This window comes from Vicugna pacos, chromosome 23 (assembly GCF_048564905.1).
Source record: "Vicugna pacos chromosome 23, VicPac4, whole genome shotgun sequence".
Classification (NCBI taxonomy): domain Eukaryota; kingdom Metazoa; phylum Chordata; class Mammalia; order Artiodactyla; family Camelidae; genus Vicugna; species Vicugna pacos.
In genome coordinates this window covers 28,823,738-28,847,307 of record NC_133009.1, presented here as the reverse complement: position 1 = coordinate 28,847,307, position 23,570 = coordinate 28,823,738, and the positions used below count along the sequence as shown (strand labels likewise).

Sequence of the window (23,570 nt, the reverse complement as noted above, 5' to 3'; positions counted from 1 at the left end):
TACCTCATTGCTGTGAATCGCTGGACTCAAAGGAATCCAAGACACGCTGCTATTTTATGTAACCCTTAGAAAGAAGAAAAGTGCTTCCAATTGAATGAAGATACAATGCTTTTTCATTACTTAGAATTTTTCTTTTATATCTGTGGAAAGACACCTTTAGACCTGCATTGGCACAGGTTTTTGTTTTTGTTTTAAATTGTATATTAAGCTGCTGTTTCTGTGCCTGTCTGTGCAAACAGTATCTTTTCATTTTAATGCCAAATCATAGTGTAATCTTTTTGAAGACATTTTAAGTGGCAATTAAACTCAACGCGTGTAGCACTGACAGCGTCTGTAACTCAACTGAAGTGGCAGGAGTGTGAACGGCATTGATCAAGTTTGTGCAGGCACAGGAAATGACAAGTTTTGTAACAACGGCCACCTATAGCGATGGTAAGACTATATGAGACGCACGTGATGTCAGGGACGGAGCAATGTGAAATAAGGTTCCACAGAAATCAATGAGATTTCTGTTCTCTGTTTTACGAGTTATCTTTCCTGAATAGAAGCGTGTACCCTGTGGTCACAAGGCAGTGCATGCCTTCTGGTCCATTTACTTTAGCAAAGCAAACTGACTTGTTCTTGGTGACAACGACAGGACTAGGAAGCTAAAGCTGGTCTAGTTAAAGGGAAGCTGAAATACGCTGCCACTCTGGCTATAGTGGGACTAGCAATGGCACAGAGTGCAAGCCAGACTAGGAACTCAGGATGATGTTGGGAAGACGGTCACAAGTGGAAGACGGTAGGACTTGGGCTGTGCACACAAAACAGTGCGGAAAGACACATCTGACCACTCCATTCAGTGCTGCTGCTACTTTCAAAGCTACCTTTAGCAGGGTTGTGGGGGTATAGCTCAGTGGTAAAGTGCATGCCTAGCATGCATGAGGTGCTGGGTTCGATTCCCAGTACCTCCATCAAAAATAAATAAATAAGTAAATCTAATTTACTATCTACCCCCGCCCCGGCCAAAAAGCTATTCTTAGCATATGTTCTAGATGTTTTTCATCCTTTTCCTAAAGAGTTTCTCAAAGGGCTAAAACAGTCAGTGGTTGCTACATGGTAGACACTTTCCAAGTGCCTTATGTATATTAAACTGTTTAATCCTTAAAGTAACCTCATGAGATAAATACTGTTATTATGCTCAGTTTTTAGATAAGGACATGGATGTAAAGACAGGTGAAGCAAATTGTCCATGGTGATGTAATTACAAGGTGTAGAACCAGGATTTGAGCGGAGACATTCTGACTATAGCTCACAACCTTGAAGGCATGCTGGGTACTGGGTACTGCATCAGATTCCTCTCAGTACCCTAGTAGCACCGCCAGACTTTGGAAGGTAGAAGCCTGCCTGTGCTGCTTCTCAATACAGGCTCTCACTTCTTCCTTCCAGGGAAGGGGGAAAGGCTTCCTTTGCTCTCTGACCTAAGCCAGTTTACTGTGCTTCTTTCTGGGGAGTCAGGCTGAATGATGATCTCAAGGAGAAACAAGGGGACTAGAAGGATTGCTCCAAATAACCACCACTCCAATAGCTCACCTGCAAGTCAGGAAAAGCAGACATTATAAGACCAAATTTTCATAGCACTTGAGGCTAAGAGAAAAGATACTGCAAAAGTAGACCATCTTCCACATCTCACTTGTACCAGGCTCCAAAGGGGTTAACTGTTAACGACAAGCAGAGCCCAGCTGGTTAGGTAGATGTTGGCGGCACGTGTTAGCAGTTGTGGCATGATTTTGTCATTCCTTTGAAAACATTTCAATATAATAGGATTTAAAATTTCCCCTTTTCTTTGGATTTTTCGGTTAATATTGGAATTAAATTAAAGCATTAAGTCAACCAGCTTAGTGCAAAGCAAATTATGTCAGGTTCAGCATTGAGGGCTTCGTCATGGAATAGCTATTGACTCAAGCTTATTAACTTGTAAATCCTCTAGTTTCAGATTATGATCTATTGATTATCTGCTTTTATTTGCGCTTTAAATGAATAAACAAAAAGAAACGATCATGGTTAGTCATTACACCTTAAGAGAAAATGTACTTAAGCGAAGCATACTTAATTAAAAATAAAAACAACTTTCCTTTGTTCTGAAAGCTGGAAGTTGTGGCTCTTATTTTTGTTTGGGCAAATCAAAGATTGTTTTTAATTTTGCATAATCATTTTTATTATACCTTTGGACAAAACAGAAAAAAAAAGTTTCCCACTGAGGAGAGGAAGTGTGCTATGAATTTGGCATTTTGAATGCATTATTAAAATTATTCTACAATCTATTATTTTGCTTGGCTTGTCTGAGCAAATACCAAAAACGATCTCTTTGGTGCAGGAAGGAATTCCCTGAGAAGCCCTGTGACTTATGTCTGGGAAATGAGGCAACTCTGAGAGTTGAGGAGCTTTAATAAAAAAGCAGTCAACTTTTGGAAGACTGCGGAGTCCAAGTTTTGCTCTGTCGCTCAAACAAGAGGGATGCTGGGCAAATTATCTGCTTTTTCTGAGCCTTAGTTTCTAACAGTTACTATATTTCTCATGGACCTTTGTGAGGATTAAACCAGATGACCTGTCTGTAAGGACCTGGTACATAATTGGCACTCAGTAAAAGTGCTCTGAATTAAATCTTTGCTAACACAGGCAGTGAAGGAAATGGGGGTCTGCTGATTTCAAAGGGCACATGTTTATTTACTTATTTATAATCGAAATATATTTGGTTTATTTATAAATTCAATTTAATGCTTTGTTCAAAGCGCTCAGCAAAGAAAAATGCTGAGATTGGTTTATGGTCTGAGGGTCAAATCCACAGTCAAATATTCACCTAGCATCTAGTTTTTTGTAGCATGGTGCTGGGCACAAAGGGGAGTGGAAAAGAAATAGAAAGCATGCGAATCCTAGGTTTCAGGAACTTCAGCCCATGAGGGATGCCAGACTCACATTTGCAAAACCATTGCAGAAACACTTGACAACTAGCACTAACAGTACCCACGCCTGAAGTCCCACGGGCTTAAGTTAAACAGTCACAAAACACTCCACAGAAAAGGACGGACTTTGAGTATCAACCTAGGAGAAAATGCACTAGATGTATGTGGTGTAAGAGGAGCACTGTATCTTCCAATGCTGGACTTAGCAAAATTAAAACACATTTAAAACTCACCGAGTCATAGTCAGACGGGAACTTAACAGTTAGCAATTTGACCTTTACGTCTGATGCTGAAATCCCGGAAGACTAGGAGGGGAGGAATCCTTTCAAACACAGTAAGGCTAAAGATCAACTTGTAACAGTTTTATTTACTGTAACTCAGACTCTGGAATCCGTTAATTTAGAAGAGGAATGCTTCTGTAATGGTTTCATCGAATTGAAGTTAGAGAACTGTTGTCTTGTCATTTGGATTACCTTTTGCCACTAGGCAAGGAGGCAAAAAAAAAAAAAAGAGTTTAGATCAGTGGCTAGGGTGACTGATGGAATAAAACAGAAATACTGCTCTATTTATGGAGACTGGGAATCTTACACAAGAGCCTGGAAATCCCTCCCTGCCTCCCTCACGTTTTGGGACCACCTTGCCAGGCTCATAGAAGATTATGAAAGCAAGACCACCAAGAACTCAGGCCCTTCAGGAATGAGTCTGGTTGAGCTCGTCAGCCAAATCACCCCAGTTCATTAGGGAGATAAGAAAGGGAAGTCCATAAACAACATTACTGGCCTCGTGACCTATTCGAGAAATAAATTCTGTGGACTCTATTGTTTTTGTTTTTTGTCATGTCATATATATAAATATTTTCTCCTTTTAGCCTGATATTGTATATATGATGTGTTGGGGTGGTTACACTTACAATTTAACGTTTGGGCTTTATATTATTAAAACGAGATCAGGCAAAAAAAGAAAAAAAAACTAGAGAAAGATTCGGGACATTATCAAGAGCTCCCGAAAGAATTAAAAACCATGGTGCAAGTAGAACACCTAAATTCATAACTAAATGAAGAGCCAGTAAATGTCCAGTTTGATATTTCTTCCTTATGAGGCAAGCTCTTTATCAGCCAAGTATGAGATATAAACACTGACAGTCCAATCATACTTGACCAGAAATTGACAAAAAAAATTTGTTATTATCCAGGAGGCCACATGGAAAATGGATTGACATCTTGTATCTAACAATGAATCTTTCAGTAAGTGTATACTGTGTCTTGAGGTACCAGCTAATGATGGTATTAGCTCATGATTAATCAAATATTCTATTGATTTTATCTATATCTACTCCTTTTAAAATGTCTGTTTTCATAGTGTAAACAATATTTGCTCACCAATACATATTTTATAATCTGTAAATAAGTAAACATGTATATAATGGGAATATGTGCTCCCAAAATTCTTATTTATAGGAGTGTATATTCTGAAAAGTTCGGAGACAGCCAGACTATACTAACATTCTTCCTTCAGGAAAGGTGTCATTAAGAAGGAAAACAGCAAAATCATCTTCCCCTCTGAAAAATAAAATGTGATCTGATCACTAGCTTATCATCAGTAAAGCTCAAAAGTAAGAACAAGTAACTCGTCGAGATCCTTGCCTTGTAATGGACAAAGTCCTGTAACACTTTTTGGAAGATAAATGCTTAAAGATGATTTGTAAAAAAAAAAAATCTCATCCCCTGACTAATTTCCCAGTGGGAAGTGCTGACTATTATTGATAAAAAGGATACCGGTGGTCACTGCCCAGACGGCACTGTGAAGAATATAGCTGGAGACAAAAGCCCTATAAAATGTGCATGTCACAAAGTCATCCAAAACCTCTATTATGCACTTGGGCTATTTTAACCAGTTACACTGTTACATTTATTTTATTAGTTCTTTTGACTATTTCTCAGGTTGAATGATTTGATTTAAATTCTCTGTTCAGCTTAAAGACTAGAGTGACGAAGACCAATGCAAATATAAGTGGCTTCGGCAAGGTGTAAAATATTTACACTGCCTCTCGCTTCCATGTTACTCACAAGGTTGTAAATAATCAGTTACACTGCAAAGGTGCTGTGCTGGGAGGGAAGCAGGGAGCTCGGGGTACCCAGGGCACTCCCGTCCCAAGGAAGCAATGTTCAGTCATCATGGTGACTGTCATCTTAACAACTGTGCAAGTGCATCATTCACTGTGGGTGACTCGAAACAGATGAAGAGGAGCTGAAAAATGGAAGAATTTTCCTTGTCTCATGTCTTTCTGATAACCAGGCAGACTACAGAGCATGAAAGATGAGGCCTGCCCAATTCAAAGCAGAGCACGTAGTCACCATCTGGGCATTTTAAAAGTAGGACACATGAAATGCTCAGATGTATCCCCCAACAGGGTGCAATAATACAGCAGTAAAAAGAAAACTACAGTGAACCACAGCCACTTTCACACTTGCAATCATTCTAGCACAAGAAGAGGCAAGGATTTTCCAAAAACCTTCCTAAGATGCTCAGGTGCACCTTAACTGCTCACACGTTTGAGAAAAGGGGAGGGGGGGGGCGATTGGGGAGGGGGGAGGAGCTTCACGGCTCAGCCGTCGAATGTGGTATGTACCCACACCCAGCAGAGGGCACTCTCCTCATGGAAAGAAAGGGGGACCGTTCTCCAATGAGAGCTCAGCTTGAGGGCTCGGAAATGAAAATATTCAGTCGACCACACACACTGAAAGAGTCAGAAACAGTCACTGCTGACAGAAATCCTGACTTTTACAATGACGTGTTTGGCTTTCAAAGATTCATGCAACTGCATCATTTCTTCTAGATGCTGTCAGAGGTAGATCCTTAATTTTCTGAAGTAGAATTACAAAGTTACTCAAAAGTTAGGAAACAAAGAGCATTACCACTCTGTCTTTTTGGATCTCTGAAAATAAGTTCAGGATTTCTTATTTCTGGAAACCTCCACCAGCTCCCATAGATCTGCAAGGCACAGAGTCCAGTAACACTGCACGGTAAGTCCCTACTGACTGCATCACTTCAATTAAGAAAACTCTCGAATCTTCACTCTCTTCTAATTTATTCTTCTGATGTATGTTTTGCAGTAAGAGAGAGAGAGAATGTTATTTATAGGAATAAATGTCAGATATATAGAAGCATAGACTCTCTGGCCACAAAACGAAAATGCATAATATGTTTAATACATACACTTAAATGGAATTCTAATTATACAGATAGGTTGTTGTATAACCTGCTTAAGCGCATTCATCTTTGCAAAAATGAGTGTTCACAGCATCAAATAAACTCGTAGGCTCATCTGCTGACTTGTGAGCTGACGAAGAGAGGCTCCAGAATGGCTTTGCTCATTGTAAAAAGAGGCCCCAAACATCCTAGTGAAACTAATCATTGGTGGGAAGAATTTAAGACCACCTTTCTGCCTTAGGAAGAAGACACTCTAAGGAAATACAAATGAGAGGATTAAAGAGAATGTATTTTAAGAAGAAAAGTTACCATTTAAATTTCCTTTTTTCCAACTAAAACTCCAGATACATTTTTCGAGAAGAATTCCTCCAGATTTTTTCTGGAATTTCCAAAGATTTTCTTGGGGCACGGGGCGTGAGGTGTCTCTCTTTATGTATCATTTTTTAATTCTACTCCTTGCTGAGGATTCTTATCAGCCAACCTCACCACTCAATTTATCCTGCCTATTTTGTACTGAATAAATAGCACACACTGTTAATTGGCCACCTGGGGTTCAAAGAGTGGAAATACGGAGCTGGTGTCTGAACACTGTAACTCGTTGACAGGATACTGACCACATTCAATCTCACTAGATTTAAAACCAAGCTTTGTTGGGCTAGTTGCCCCTCCCTCCCCTCATTCCATTTCTTGACCAGACGGTGAAGCTAATATAATTTTTTTAAGTGATTTATTTCTAACAGATGTGACCGTCCGGCCGCAGGGACTTGGATGCACAATGCCCCTAACAACTTTCATTTCTGGATATAATAAGCATATATTCCACTAATAAATAATTATCACTCTGTTAAGGAAAGGATGCCAAGGCGTGAGGTACGATGACCAGGTACTTCTGAGCAGAAAGGATAAATAGGTGGGCTCTCCTGAGGCCCTTACCACGCTCAACCTAACCGTGTTAATTATTGTATTTCTAGAACGTGGTAGGCCCCAAGGGAAGAACGTTAGTCGCAGTTTAATGTACAAAGTAATATTTAGGAAGCTAGTTCTAGGTAGACATTAAGTTTCATATAAATCAGAAATGACACAAGATGAGAAAAGACGGCAGCATAGGTCCCATGTTGTAGAGAAAGCCTAGAAGACAATTCCAGAGCAGTGACTGGCTCTTCCTTCCCCCTCATTCTTTAAGCAGCTCTCGTGGCATCTCATGGGCAGGTCCAGGAGGTACGTCCTCACCCCCTTGGCTGTGATCAGTGTTTCAGCTCCGAATGCTGGTGAGGTGGCCCCAGGCAGTGCCACAAAGCATTGGTTTAGCTGATGAGGTCCAGGCTGGGACCCAGCACTGTCCAAGGCTAAGTGAGGCATCGCCTGAACCTCGTGGCCTCTAGGTAACATTTTAAATGAGTTTAGTATCTCAAGTCAGCTTTGGAGTTTAGTATCTCAAGTCAGCCGCCTCTAATTTTCCCAACCAGTATCCTGTCTTTTTTTCCTTATTGAAGTATAGTCTACACGTTACATAAATCTACAATGTTGTGTTAGTTTCTGGTGTACAGCAAAGTGATTCATTTATACATATATATGGGTATATGTTCCTTTTTATATTCTTTCTATTACGGTTTATTATAAGATATTGAATATAGTTTCCCTGTGCTATACAGTAGGACCTTGTTGTTTATCTGTTTTATATATAATAGTTTATATATGCTAATCCCAAACTTCTAATTTATCCTCCCCCCACCCCCTTTCTCTTTTGGTAACCATAAGTTTGTTTTCTATGTCTGTGAGTCTCTTTCTGTTTTATAAATAAGTTCATTTGTATCATATTTTAGATTCCACATATGAGTGATATCATAAGATATTTGTCTTTCTGTCTGGCTTAGTTGACTTAGAACGACAATCTCCAGGTCCATACATGTTGCTGCAAATGTCATTTTGTTCTTTTTTATGGCTAAGTAGTATTCCATCATATATATGTGTGTGTGTGTGTGTGTATATATATACACACATACACCACATCTTCTTTATCCAATCATCTGTTGATGGACATTTAGGTTGTTTCCATGTCTTGGCTATTATAAATAGTGCTGCCATGAACACTGGGGTGTATGTATCTTTTTGCATCAGAGTTTCCCCCAGATATATGTCCAGGAGAGGGATTGCTGGGTCATATTAGCCTGCCTTTTCTTTCCCTACTACAGTCACCTGGACTGTTAGATTAACTCCTGTTGCTGTGATTTGTTAAGTAGCACATGCTTTTGGGACAGAGATGTTAGGGAATGAAAGGGCAATAAGAAAAAGAGAGAAAACTTTTTCTTTTTTTCTTTTCTTTTCTTTAAAAAACTTCTGGGTGAGTGTCTCCAGACAGAACCCTCTTAATATGTGACCACAGTGACATCTTCATGTACTGATTTTTCTCTCCATCAACCTATCTCAGGTCATAATAACCACCATTTACCAAGCTGTTTACTCTGTTTCTGCTACTCCATGGGGTGCTGCCCCTCTGATGGAGGCATCGCCAGGCCTAACCTCCCCCAGGCACACGATGGAAGATGCCAAGGCAGTCTCTTCCCCATGCTTGCCTGGCGCCGGGGACCCAAGGCACTGATCCCCTCACTTGACAGTTTTGCTAGGCAACTGCTGGGAATATTTTGAATAAAACTATTTTAATGTCAGCCCAATAAATGGGGGCAGATTGGAAAAATATCCCCCTCTCTACCTCCTGAAGCAGAGACTTCCCATCAGATGTTTAAAAACCAGGCTTCTGTTTCTTTGCCTGAGTAAGGAAATGTGAGTTCCTCTTCTCTCCTGTTTGAATCCTACTCACTGTTTAAGGCACAGACCTCTTCCCAAAGTCTTCTTCGAACTTTTCAGTCCAAGTGATCCTTCCATTCTTTGAATTCTTCCTAAATTGTTTTCTATATTTCTATTAGACAATCATATTAAGCTATGTTTCTCATGTGTTGTATTGAACTGTACTTTGTCACTTTTATTGCTATTTAGCTTTTCATAAATAGCGTCTTGTTTCCTTTAGGCTGATAACACAGCAGGCAGCACTGGGTAGCAGAGAAAACTGACTTCAGAAGGAGAGAGACTTGAAACTGAGTCACAGCTCTGCACATGCTGTGACTGTGGGCGTGTCTCGGCGCCTACTCACTCCACAAAGTGGTCACTGAGGTGGAATGAGGCAGCACGTGCAAGGCAGCCACAACGTGTTTTATGTTGAAAGTTATCAGCTTCAGTTCCTCCAAATTTTGTATCATTATGATAAACTCTTCATCTGACTTTTACCTGAAACTAGGTTTCGAACAACTTAAGTGTCCAAAACTTTGGAGGGATTGTGCAATTTTTAGAGAGTAAAACATTATTTTTACAGTTTGTGTGGATATATTTTTTTAAACGCCAGGAGTTTTGAGTATCATAGGTACCGAAACATTTGAAGGGTTCAAGCCTTCCACAGATTTGAATAGTCTTTGGTGCATAATTATCTTGAGTAAGTGTCCTCTTACTCTTGTGTCCCAGAGGACGGGGTTGGCGTCTTTGGAAATAGAGCAGAATATACACTTTCAATACTACGTGTCACCATTTAGGAAGAGACTGGGGTCTTACAGCTTCTCCCCACCAACAGAAATACTTCAAAAGGCCAACTTCTCTCACTTCATTCAGAACTGGCTAGCTCTCCCCTCACCTGGGACAGGACGCATACAGAGGCCCAAGAGGGTCTGTGAGACTTGTCTGGGAAAACACTGCCGTCGGGGCCCAGCAGAGGATTAGCACAAAGCACTGGACAGGGCTTATGTCTCTGGGCAACTTCCAGAGGGGACCGTGGTCTTGGTTCCAGAGCTCAAGAAGAGAGTTTTCAAGACACTTTCTGTTTCCATCCGAGTTCTTCTGTATGCTGGGTGGCCTGCCATTATGTTTATGTAATTCTGACAGTGTTCTTAATGACACACTAACAGATTGTAAAACACGCTGCTGGCATTTACTTGTTTTTTATATTTTTAAAACAATGTCCTTCATGTAACAGTAGTTAAGCGCGGCAGAAGGACATCATCAGAGGCATGGTTAAACTGTAATTTACACCATTAGGAAGGCAGGAGCAATTTTTATTGCCTGGCAATTTTCTTGCTGAAATATTTGGACCATATGGCTCAATTTGTGTAATAACCTTAATTTCTGCACCCTTCAGGTCTGTCTCCATCTCCTACGGAATGGTAAAATGCGGTTTAGCAGAAAAGGCAACTGTCTATACTTAGAGAGTTGAGATTAATAACATGTCACGTCCTGTTTTTGGTGAAGGAATTCGAACAGCGGCCAGATGGTATCTCTACAAATAACTGTCAGGGGTCTTGATCTAATCAATACAATGTATTAATACATCTCCCTTTGCTGTTTCTCCAGGGGCTGGTGCACAACATCTGGAAAGAGCAGGGAGGGGGACCCGCCAAGTCGAAAGCCGATTCTTTTCAGAATCAAACTGAGCCCAATTAATTTTTCATGTATCCTTGATAACTGTTTCATAATGAGCTACGCGTCTTGACGGATTTGGGGTTGGCAGAGCAGGCTGCCCTGCTTTCTATCCCCATTCAGTCCACTTATAGAAACCAACCCATTAATCAAGCTATCTGGCATAAAACCTGAATCTCAGCTCAGCAAGAGATCAATAACCATCCTAAAAAAACACAGAACCAGCCGCTAATGGGCACAGGTATCCAGCCATGACACCAGTAATTGCTTCAGCAAAAATAAAACTCTGTATCATAATCACCCAATAGGAACTTATACGAGAAAACTCATTACTTGTGTCTTGTCAAAAAGTAACATTTACATGCGTTAAAAATATACTGTAATTTTACTATCTAGACACGGCCATTATCTTTCAGAGGTAGACAACGCACCTTCCGGAATGGATTAAAACTCCCTGATTTTGTAATGTGAAATTTAATAATCCAAGTATCATAGAAAATGCTTAAAAATGAGTTATTACACTTATTTTAAATTCAGAGTACCTGAGGGGCTCCTTAATACAATCTTTAGCCCAACCGTACATGACACACGGCGAGCCTGCTGTGGCTAAAACCTCTGATGTCATGTCAGATGGGTCAGATTTCTTCATTTTTGGTTGGCTTCATGGCACGACTTACAATTCAAACCATCAATTCTTATTCCTTTCCCGGTGGTTTCATCTAAAAAAACCTTTACTCTTTTACCAAATTCAAACCAGTCACTGCACTTTTCAGTTAGCAAATCTCTTCCGGCTTGGCGTGCGGGGAATTCTGCACTCTGATTCCCTCTGAAAGAGAGACCCAGCGACTTCATCTCTGCAGAGGAATTCAGAGCAGAGACAGGCATGTATTCTGAATTCATGGCCTCCTTGGTAAAACATTCCTTAGTGGCTCTCAGACAACAGGTGGAAATCTGTTTTGCCCTTATGAGAATTTCAGATTTTCGCTAGGGGGAAAAAAACCCCCCCAAACAAAAAAAAAAAACCTCCTGGGAAGTACAGCCATAAAGATAGTCCTTCATTGGCTGATCATCTGATCAAATCCTGCCAAGATGATAGAAGGGTCTAAGGAATCATCCAGGAGCTTGAAGGTGATGCCACATTCATCTTTTCTGACAGCAAGGCTAAGTCTCATGATGCTGTGTTTGTTCAGCCAGTGGTTTGTGGTTCCGTAGAGTGAGTGCTGGGTTTGGAAGCCGGGCTATGAGTTAGGGCTCTGTTAGGTTCTTCTAAGTATTTGTAAGCGCAATCAATGCCCATGCATGACCCAGTTACTGCTTATTATATTGCAATTTGTCTCTTGCCTTATTTGCTCCAAGAACAACCACAGAGCCCAGAAAAAAGAGACTATGTCTTTTTTTTTCTTTGTATCTGTTGTGGCTTCTGAGCACAACTGATTTTCAAAAGAGACTTATGGTGAACAACTGATTAACAGAAGAGTCCCACAGTATTTCTTGGTCTTGATCATCCACATTAGATTTTGAGTCTTGGTCCTCAGTTGCAACTGATTCACAATTTTCATACACACATGAGTTTTCAAGAAGCAGTCACTCAGGTTTTCAACTTGCATTTTGTTTACTGATGTCCAGTATGGATAAACAGAAAGTATCCTGAACATGGTATGTTTGTAGTGGAATTACATAATATCCAGCAAGAAAGTTATTTCAACAAGTGAATTACATGACTAACTAAAATCTGAGGTTTGGGGTCCTATATTAACATGGCATGAAGAATTTTCAATTTGGGGGATATCATTATTTCATACATTTAATACATCCCCATTTAAACCCTCTGTGGCAAAGACAGAAGACGCTCTTCTGGGGCCTCCCAGTTCATAGACACAATTCCTGACACCAGCCATTTGAATTTAGTAACATCCAGCTATAGCCTTAACAAGATGTTTCATCTTAAAAATCATATCGAGATAAAAAAGATTCATTTGCAAACCCATCACATATGTATTCACAGGTGGTGGGTGTGGGTCATTGCATTTGGATTAAAAAGCAAATGTCTCTCTCTACATGAGAGGACACTAGCTGGTGTAAGGCAAAATCTTTCCTCTGTTCGGCATAATTAAAATATTCCAATGGTGGTTTCAGTAATTTAAAAATCACAGTATTGTTGTAATATTTTTCTAGGCTTCAGAAGCTCACAATTGTTTGGCCCAATGAAATCTGGGAACACTAGAGAAGTTATCACCCATCAAGGTAATTACTTTCAAGTTGAAATAATTACTCTATCAATGTTAATGGTCTTTCAACTTCAATAAAGCACTCACCTGCCGATAATCACGGCTAACCTCTTGCTCTAATGCAATTCCCTCTCTATTTAGTAGGTTATATTACAGCCGTTACAGTGGTCACTTGTCCTGAACAGCTGCTGAATTTCACTTTGATCGGCTGTGAACCATAAAAAAATTGGTCATCTGTGTATGATTTCCCCCTCACCCATAAGCCCTTGCAGAGCTCAGCCTGTGATCTCTTGGCTGTAACAGGGGACGTCGGGGCAGCCATCTTGTCTCAGGTAGTGGCCACTTTCCACTTGTGCCAAGAGCACAGTAGTTCAATTAACTTCTGCCCTTCGCCGCCATTTACAGCTTGCCGTCTCTGCTAAATGGCATGTATTCTGAATTTATGGCCTGGGCCTGTTACAGTGTGGATTGGTTCGTTTTACTTTTATATTAAACATATGTATTTGTAAAGGCTCTGTGGGGTTTCTGGGCATCTAAATAGGGTTTCCTTATAATTCAGTTAAAGGCCAGAAAATAACCTACCTGAGTCAAAGGACAGTCTCCCCACTCACTTCCCCCACAGACTGACAGATGGCTCTCTGGCACAAGTGAAGGGGGCGGATGCCAATCTGGCAGAATTAGTGTGATGTGGGAAGTGTGTGTGTGTGTGTGTGTGTATGTGTGTGTCTGTGAGTGTGTGTGTGTGTGTGTGTGAGAGAGAGTTATCAGAAGGCCTCATGTTTTGCTGACGTAATCCCAGGTCTAAGGGAATGAGTAAGTTCCTCGAGTGTCCTGGCAGGTAAACAGAGCCGCATGTGGAGTGGGAACTGCCTGAGGGGGGCTCTGAGAGTGGTGGGTGTGAGATGTTACGGCAGCGAGCTCGCTGCCGTAACATCTCACGGGGCTAAACCTCAGGGAGACTTAGAAAGGAAATGGAGCCTAATCCAATAGCTGAGAAATTGTCTGGAAATGAACAGTACAGTACCAGGAAGCATTTAAATTTGTAAGCTCAGACTTTTGTTGCAAGGTGAAGCCTGCTTAGAATAAACAAAATGTGGTTTTTCAATCTTGACCCGATTCGTACAATTGCTTTATCCAAATCAAAACTTTTTCTACAATTGCTCATTTCTTTCAGCCTCTGTTATTCCAAATAGTAGGATGTCTGAAGCTTTATAGTTTTAAAGTACTTTGCATATGCATTCATTTATTCAGCCCTTACATCAGCCCTGTGAGATGAGTAACATTTCAGTTCAGACTCCACAATTAAGCAGGAAGACAGGCACATTGGAAGTGTAAGGACGTGGGAACAATGCATGGCTTTCAAGCAGAAGGATTCAAGATATACTTTAGAAGTAGAATCAACAGGACTTAGTAAACAACTGGATGTAGAAGTAAGGTATGGGAGGACTCGAGGATGATCTGGCTTGAGTAGCCAGAAGGACGATGGAGCTGCTGAGCTGTGTCCCAGGATGTACCAGCAAATAATGAGTATAGCTTAGAAAGAGGGTGATGAGTAACTCGACGGGAACTGCTAGACATACCAATAGGACCTACAGAAAGAGAACCAGCCTCACCCCTTCAAGACCACCTCCTCTGAAGACCTATATAAGACAACTTACAGAAGACAAGCTCCAGGTCCATGGAAAGCAAGTTCAAGAGGAGAATTCGGTCAGGAAGTGTCTCAGAGTCACGCAGGGAGGGATGGGGATACATCACACTCCTGCCTCAAGGCACGTGAAGGCTATTCAAGACGGCAGCACAAAGACATAGGGAGCGTCTGCAAGGAAGGTGAGAGGGACCTTCCCCTGTTCAAGGGCTTGCTACTCAGGTGGAGAGACTTGCACGGCAATTTGGATGCAGCCACTCAGGTGAAGAAGGGTCTTCTGAGATTCTTACGTGATTCCGGGATTTGGGGATCTGCATTCTCCTTATGTGGAAGCTGATACTGCTTCTTATTCAACGAATTCTGAGTTCTGAGGCTGGCTGGGTCTTACCTAGCGGTAAGTCAAGTCGAGACGATAGTGCTAGACAAGTGGTATTTTCCTTTTTTTGATAGAACAAGTTTTTTTCCCAGGCCTAGTAGATGCCAAAAAAGGAATGAGTTTTGTCAATATGATGGACCTGATACTGACTGCTCAGGACAGGGGAACCTAGAGATAAAAGATTGTGGGGGGATCTTTGCAGCAGTAATGGATTGGGGTGCAAGAAATTTGCCAAAGAGTGTATCGCCTGCATCAGGAACTGTGAAACGTGGGATTTCCCATGGGAGACTTCTACGTAACCCACAAAGAAAATCCCAGGAGGCTCCTGCACATAAGAAGGCAAGAGTCAGTGGATTAGAACAGCATTAAGGAGTCAGGCTCTGCTCCTTTTTGTCTAATTTGATTTCTTTTCCCCTGATCTTAGGGAAACCACGAGAAGAGGGAACCAAAGAAGAGGGAGAAAAATGAGGCTGCCCCTTCTTTCCCCCTGAAGATCCCTCAACGCAAGTCAGGCTCAAGACAGGATTTAGACTGGAGTATTTTTTTTGAACACCTGAGTCCCGATTACCATAACTGGGCGGGTCCTTGTCACTGGAAGTGACTGGAAAACCGTGGGACCTTCTCCAGAGACTCCTGATGAGCAAGTAATTCAGTCCTGTGACGCTGGTAGGAATAAAGTTGTTGGAATAAAATCAGGCTCTTCCGAGGAAGGAATTAGACAAAATTCAAAAAGACTTTCATGGTTTTCATCCCTAGTAATATTGAGCACAAAGCAGATCCCTAATATATATTTGTGATTGGTAGGGTTTTATTAGGAAAAAGGGATGAAGATAACCTAAAGCTAATAAATGAAAAATTGGTCAAACAAAATACAGCATTACAATAAAAAAGGGTTGTGCCAACAAGTATTCGCCTCTTGTCTGTGTGGTATCTACTCATCCATATTTTGTATCTTTATTATAAAAGAATAATTATATAATGTGAAACTCTCAGCTTATAGGACTGATACAGAAAGCACAGTGATTGTTTTTATTACTACTTTTTCTTGATTTGGAATGACAGCCACCAAAGGAGTTGTTTCATATACATCTCCCACAGCATTCCTTTTGTCTGATAAGACAAGTAAGTGGATCTGGGGCAAAAAAGCTAAGAACCATCAAATTTTAAGAGATACAACTAGTTTAAGATTGTATGTAAAGAACAATAATATTTTACATTATACTAAACCAAAATGAAAATTGGATTAAAAATAAATTCATCAATTTACTCACAAACTCTCCACAATAGCGCAATTATAAAGCATCTCATTTTCCCCCCATGACGTATCTAGTTAACGGCAAAGAGCTTTGTGACAACCACATGGGGACATTTTGGATACCTCCTCCTTAACTTTGGGCAAGGGAGTTTGGCAACTAGAATCTAGAAACTAGAGTTTGTAATTCTGGATTTTAGTTCCAGATCGGAAGCCAACTTTTAGTGACCCATATAATTTGCTTACCCCTCAGCACCGCATGCTCGGTTCTACATACAGAGTGAGGCGCCATCTATCTTTCTGGGCACTGGGCAAGTGTCTGATCTGGGCTTGATGTTTTAAAACACTGTGGGGTAAGCAGGGGTATACTGAGAGCACAGACTAACAGGTAAACCACTTCTGCCTTTCAATCCCAAGTTATTTTTGCCAGTGCGGTGGCAGGTGCCCGGGAGAAGCAGCAAAACAGTCCCGCCAACCTCGCCGGGAGTGTTCCCTGTAAATACCACCGTGGAGCTCTCGCATGCCAAGCAAGGCTAAATGCAGTTCCTCTCCTGACACTGCACAATTCATCACGGAGCTAGCTGGGAAGGGGTTTAGGGACTTCTACCTAACGCTAGTTTTCAGTAGTGTAAGGTACTGGTTTGAAGAGACACTAAGGAGCTTGATCTCTCTCTTCCCCTTAGAAGGATCCACTTAGGCCCAAAAGGAGATGACATCTTTTCATGAGGTTGGGAGAGAAGCTGGTGATACATTAAAAGCTACACTCTTTCCATTTCTTCTCTCCTGCTGCCTCTACTGCTGCTGCTGCTGCTCCTGCCAACACATATGCTCTCCACCCCCACGGAGGGCCCCCACTGCCAGTTCTCCATCCACTGCCACCAACTGGAGGACTCATGCATCCATTGCACCTGTTTTATGTGGCTCTCCCAGCCACGTCCACCTGTCTATAAACAGCTCTAGGGGGACTTTGGGACAAGCTAGTGATGGCACCACATTACAGACAATTTATTGGTGGCTTCTCGTGCAGAGATGGGATCCTAATATAAACAGACTAAATGAGGGGCATTAGTGATGCCTCTTGCAAGTCTGTGGATTGAGCTGCAACCTTGCGATTGTGGGGATGGATTCTTGTGTCTCACTAAGTGAAATGCAGTTCTTCGGCTCTGGAGAATTTCAGCCAAAGTTGTTAATGAAACAAAAACTTGAAAAAACTTCCTAGGGCAGGCATGGAAATGGAAGGAGACAGTGAAGATATTTAGTTGGTACAGGAATTAGAGAGACAGTAAGTAGAGCCAGGAAGGCACTCAGAGAAATTTAAAAGGGAATCCCTGAAACTTGAGCAGCAGAAACTCACAAGCAAACCTGTGCCTCAGACGCGACTACCCGTCTTCCCTGGCGCCCCTGCTCTGCCCAGAAGCGCGGCTGCGCGGCAGACTTCAGCCATGCAGTTGTGCGCAGTACTGAGTATTGGCATATTGAATACAGTACTCAGCGACAATTTGCCAAACTGGATTGAATTGTCAATAATCTGTTCCTGACCCTGAAGGCCCAGTGTATTAGTACGGAGACGTCATGCTGTTCTGAACAGGAAGAGATGGATTTAAATTACAGGGGGAAGGATTTGGCCAGGACAAAGGGAGCATTCTTCTCCAATGGTGAGGAATTAGAGCTAAGCTGTAGAACCTCCCTTTTTAAGAATCTTTTAAAAAGGGGTTGAACCCTTGGGAATGTAGGAATGGCGAAACTCAAAGACAACAGTTTATTTTTCTAATTATTTCTTTCAAAGATGTCAGTCTGTGAAGAGTCATAGTGGCCTCCTGCCCTGGAAACTTAGCCTAGTGTCCAGAATGTCTTAAAACTGGCCCAACTGCTCTGTGGATTATGTCCTTGATTGCTTAAAAAGCTCGCACGGAACTTTTCATGGTGACCCTAATGATGTCTTCTCTTGGAACCTCAGGGTCTAAGATCCAGATCTGGGGGGCTAGCTACTGTGAAAACACACACACACACATTCAAAAACAGAATGCAGAAATACTATTTCTTGAATGTTGTGGCTCTTCTCGTTGGCACTGCAAGAGTTAATCTTTAGAAAAACGGAAGAATCCAGCAATACTGAGCTGGCAAATGGAAGCCATGCTGGAGAGGGTCATGTACAGAGGACCATGTAAATCCTAAAACTTGAGGCATAGGGCTTCCTTTTTCCTAGGAATTTTTTAGTGTGATAAAAATAGAACCTAGCAGATTAGATACAGAACAGAGCTCACTGGATACTTTGAGTCTTGTGTTATAAAATGAAACTGGCTTTGAAGGGATGACTTAGAGGGTGTTTCAGAAGGAAATTCCAATAGAAATGTTGGGGAGATTAAACATTTAGGCTCATACCTCTGAAAGCCATACTTTAAAAAGTCAGAAGTTTAATCACTGCAATATTGATGTCTTCAATAAAGATACATTTGTATTAAGGTGTCTCATTCAGAAAGCTCTCATCAAAGATTTTTCAGTATTTGCCTTTCAGGGTGGAAATTTAGAACATGAATTCCAAGGACACGGTGAGAAGTAACAGATTTCCCCATGCATCACATATCAAATAAAAAAGAACCTCTCCACTTAACAACAGTGCTTCTAATGCTTATAAATGGGGACACTAGAAGATGTAACAGAAAAGACCCTGGTATATAAAGATAATTTACTGTCAAATGAAAAGTAAATTAATAATTCAGAATTCTAAATAAAAATGAAGATTTCTTAATACTATTTCCTTAATTCACACTTTGCTTATTTCCCTATGAGAAATTTAAACATAGGATGGCGAGAAAGTACTGTACTTTATTCATTACAAAGATTCCTCTGGAGTTTCATTAAAATATGTTTGTTTGGTCTTACTTAGGTATTTTGATAAATGTTATACTCTGCAAGATAACCTTTGTGTAAATTGGACTACTAAAATTGGAAGCATAGAAAACGGTCTGGTCTTTGGAAACAACGCTTCATGCTGTCCATTTTTTTCTTATTTATGAGGGCTTTTTATATCTAGTATGGTCTTGACACATGTTGAAAACCATGTGCATTTAACAACCAAGACCATGAGGCGCCTGCAGTGTGAGGGTGACCTACCGCCCTCCCAGAGCACCTCTCTTTCTTCCCCTTTCCCTTCCTCCTCTCCTTTCCTTCTTCCTTTCCTTTAATATCTGCTATCTTTCAGTCCAATTTTGTTTAACTTCGTGTTTCACAACTTTTAACTAAGATTAATAAGTTTTTTTAAAGTAATGCAATACACAGTCATTGGAAAAATAAAAATAGAGAATTATACACGGTAAATGGCAAAAGTGCCCCCTCTCCCTCCAGGCAGGCTTAGTGATACATCGCAGAGAACTCTCTGGTCCCAGTGTATTTTTCTATTTGTAACATTTCAGAACCGTCTACACAAACAAAATCACATTATACAAACTTGGCAGAGCATTTCTTGCCTTGCATGTTTTGTATATGATATTTTCACTTTATTGTGGTTCGTGGCTAGTAGGTGCTGGGGTTTGGGATCTGACTCGCAGTGTGCCAGATGTAATGCGCTGTAACCCATGACTTCTCTTACTTTTTTCTTATGTTCAGTTCTCACCTCTGCAATCTTATCAAAGAGAAAAAGCTCCCTGAGACAAAGACCAGCCTGGCTCTGTATCTCCCATAGCACATCAGGCAAGGTCAGGTGTGAAGGAAGCCCTCAAGAGACACAAGGTAAACCGAGTCGAGTTGTGTTACGGCCAGAGGAGGCCGGCCCAGACAAATCACCACTGAGTTACGGTGCACGTGACACGTAGATGTATACGTCTGTCTCTAGAGCTGGATGAGTATATCTAGAAATTTAATTTTCTTTTTCCTCAAAGAGTCAGGGATACCACACTTTGTGACATGTCTAATTTCATCTGAGCCTCAGCCCCATGGGCTGTAAAAGGACACATTTAATATTCCCATTTAATGGATCTGGAAATCATGCAAAGAGAGAGTCACTTATTTGCTGGAAGAAACACAAATTAACCACAGTCTGACAACTGGTCTCCAATATCTCCTACACTTAGTTCAGTATCTTATTCCCGCAACCACACTGCATTTTTGCACTTAAAATTTTTCATATAATTAAGTCCTAAGTGAAGAAAAATGGCAAGCCAGATGAGAAAATTAATTTCAACATATTAACCAGATAATCTAAGTATCTGTTTTTCTTTTTTTCTAAGTACTTACCATCACTGTGAACGCATGCACAGCAGGGAAGTTCAGTGTCGGATCATCGGATCTCTCTTGGTAGACCACACGGTACTGGGAGATAATGCCATTGGGAGATTTTGGCTTCGTCCAGTTCAGCAGAACTGAATGAGCACCGGTGGCCTGAGCCCAGGGTGCAGGCAGATCTTGAGGTGGGGCTTCCAGCGTCCGTGCAGATGACCAGAGACTCTCCACGGAGCCCCTGGAGTTGTGGGCTCTGACCCGATATTCATAGAGCGTGAAAGGCCTCAGACTATCTGCATCGTCAGTAAATTCAAGGGCTCCTTCTGACCAGACAAATAAAAGGGATTCTTCTTCAGTGCCAGCAGGACGTCTGGAAGGAAACCAGGAAGGTGATCAGTGACACTGCGCATTTCAAAAGAAGGTGTGTAGACAGAGTAGGAAATTGCTTTTCAGAAGAATTTGTTATGAACTCAACTTTTCAATGACCGTTTCGACCGTTTCAATCCTTTTGGCATCAGAATGAAGACCAAATGGAAGTGAACACCAGAGGCCTGACTCAGTATCATTTTTTAAATGTAGGGGGTATATGTACATCTTAAAATGCATAAAGAAGGCATGTATTTCTTAGAAAACCTGGCAAAGAAAACCAGAAGAAATAAGAAAATTTAAAAAGTGAAACACCACTCATACACACACATTTTGTTGTATTACCTTAGAAACTGTTCCGAAAACAAAAATCACACATACCCTAATGGAAATAAATATGTCATTTAAAAATTTAAAGAAATCAGAAGCATCTACATAAGCACTTATGAACTTTTTGGTGTTTCCTGGATCGTTGTCTATATGTTGATGCATATGTGTTTGAGTTTGTACATTTGCACATACAGTTATATTGGGACTTTAACTTTTGCACAGCTGGAAACAAAACTATATATAATCACTAAAAGCTGATATCATTGCGAATGCTTATCAGTCCCTTCTTGGCCTTCTGTGGCCAATGGACTGCATGCAATAAGTGCCCCATTTTGTTTGCCTCCTTGAGTCCACGTCTAATGTGCTAATGTGCTCCCAGACTCACGCTGAACTTGGCCAATGGGACAGAAGCAGATGCAATGAGTACAGGTGTGTGCACACCGAGGCTGACCCCATTGCTGCTCCTGGAATCATAAGATCTCCATGGGAAAAGCCCCGGCTGGCACATTAAAGGATGAGGGATGGTTGAGGGAAGCCCACAGCTCTTACTCTCTTTCACCTCATACCATGCTATTTTGCATTTATTTCCAGGATGTTTTTTAAAATGTTTTAAATTCACTTCCTGCCTATCACTTATTTTCTCCCCAGTTGAATTCCCTCTTTTTTAATTAATCCATAACTTTTCAAAGGAAGGACCATTCTTTCTTGTATTCATCAACAAACCTTTATTGAGTGTTTATTATGCATCAGGCCTTGTACCAGGGGCAGAGTATGAAGGTGAACACACTCCTCCTCTAAAGGAGCTCATGGCCCAGGGGAGCTACATGCAAACGAGTGAAATTAACATGGTAAGTCATATAATAGGAATCTGCTTCAGAGCTTCTTAAAAGTCAAAAGTCAAATTTCCTTTAGAAGGTTTCTTCAAAACCTAGCAAAAAAGCAGCATATGCTCAAAACTTCTTTCAACTACCCAAGAAGGAAATTATTTAGTCTCATCTTTAGATTTTATAGATATCAAAACTAGGGCTTATGACTTAAGTTAGACAAAGACAAATATCACATGATATCACTTATCTGTATAATCTAAAAAAAAAATAATACAAATGAATTTATTTGCAAAACAGAAAGAGACTCACAGATGTAGAAAATTTATGGTTACCAAAGGGGAAAGGGTAGGGGGAGGAATAAATTAGGAGTCTGGGATTAACAGATGCACACAACTATATATAAAATAGATAAACAAGAAGGACCTACTGTATAGCACAGGGAATTATATTCAATATCCTGTAACAACCTATAATGGAAAAGAACTTGATAAAGAATATATACATAATATATGCATAACTGAATCACTTTGCTGTACAGCTGAAACTAACACAACATTGTAAATGAACTACACTGCAATAAAAACAAAAACAAAAACAAAAAAACTAGGGCCCGTGCAAATTCTTTTGGGAATCCATACATAGAGCATTAAACATCTAAGTAAGAGAAATGAAACTTGTCTGTTGTTGGGACAGCCCCCAAATATCTGAGATTTCATTTGGAACAGGTATTTGCTCATCTGGGTGTAAAATCATGATGCAGACCTGACCAGAAAGGGAAGTTCCAGAGGAAGTGCGGTTGGTCTCTTTCTGTGTTCCCAGCATCTGAGCCCAGTGAGGTTAATAGCTTTTTTGAACGAATGGCCAAAACACAAGTAATTCCAGGGCTTCTCTGCATCTTCGCCTTGTCTCTATCAGTGTTTCCTTCCTACTAGGGTAAGTACTCTAGGTTGGGGAAGAACGTACCCAAGAGAGGACCCTCTCCTCTAACCTACTCTCCAGTTGAGAAGACTGATGAATAAATCAGTATTTTCCAGGCTGTTAGGAGTATTTAATTAACACGCTCTTCAGATGCCGGCATGTTCACATGCTGCCATGTCAGATTAACCATCACAACGGAAAGGGTTATTAAGACAAAGTAAATGACAGTCCCTTTCACGAAAAGGCAGGATATTTAAAATCTCTGGCTTTGGGAATTTGATGATGCTCACGGTGGTAAATGACTATGACCTAGGTACGAGCAATGACAGTCTTCCTGCTGGAGGCCACAGAGGCTTCACAGATCCTCTCGGCGACCTGCAATTACGGTCCAGCAGCCCACCTATCATTCCCTGCTACCACGCGTGGGCCAGACTCTGCGCTCAGTGCAGGTTTGCAGGGTTTGGCCTTTGTACTTGCTGCGGATACCAGGGACCAGGTGTGTCATTGGGAGGGATCCATTCTAATGAGGACCACAGGGCTCACAGCCAAGGACTTCTCTCAGTGAGTTTTAAAAAGGTGTTTGCTGGGAACATAATACATCATACAAACATATGAACTTCTATGAGGAAATAAAATGCTCTATTTCGTCTGGCTTCAAACTTTCTATGACAACTCAATTCATTTTTATTAAACTCTCATGAATTCCCAAATTGAGGTGGAGCCATGGTTGTCGTAAAACTGATGTTCTATTTAAAAAAATAAGAAAAAAAGAAAGAAAATTCAAAAAAAGAAAAAAACAT

The 23,570-nt window shown here is 40.9% G+C and overlaps 1 protein-coding gene across 1 annotated transcript in view; it reads right to left on the bottom strand.

The window, feature by feature from the left end:
- USH2A (usherin) overlaps positions 1-23,570 on the bottom strand; it is a 698,253-nt gene that overhangs the window by 61,837 nt on the left and 612,846 nt on the right. Inside the window, exon 62 of the mRNA XM_072948735.1 lies at positions 20,345-20,699. Coding sequence (XP_072804836.1) covers positions 20,345-20,699 — 355 coding nt within the window. The remainder of the gene's footprint in view (positions 1-20,344; positions 20,700-23,570) is intronic.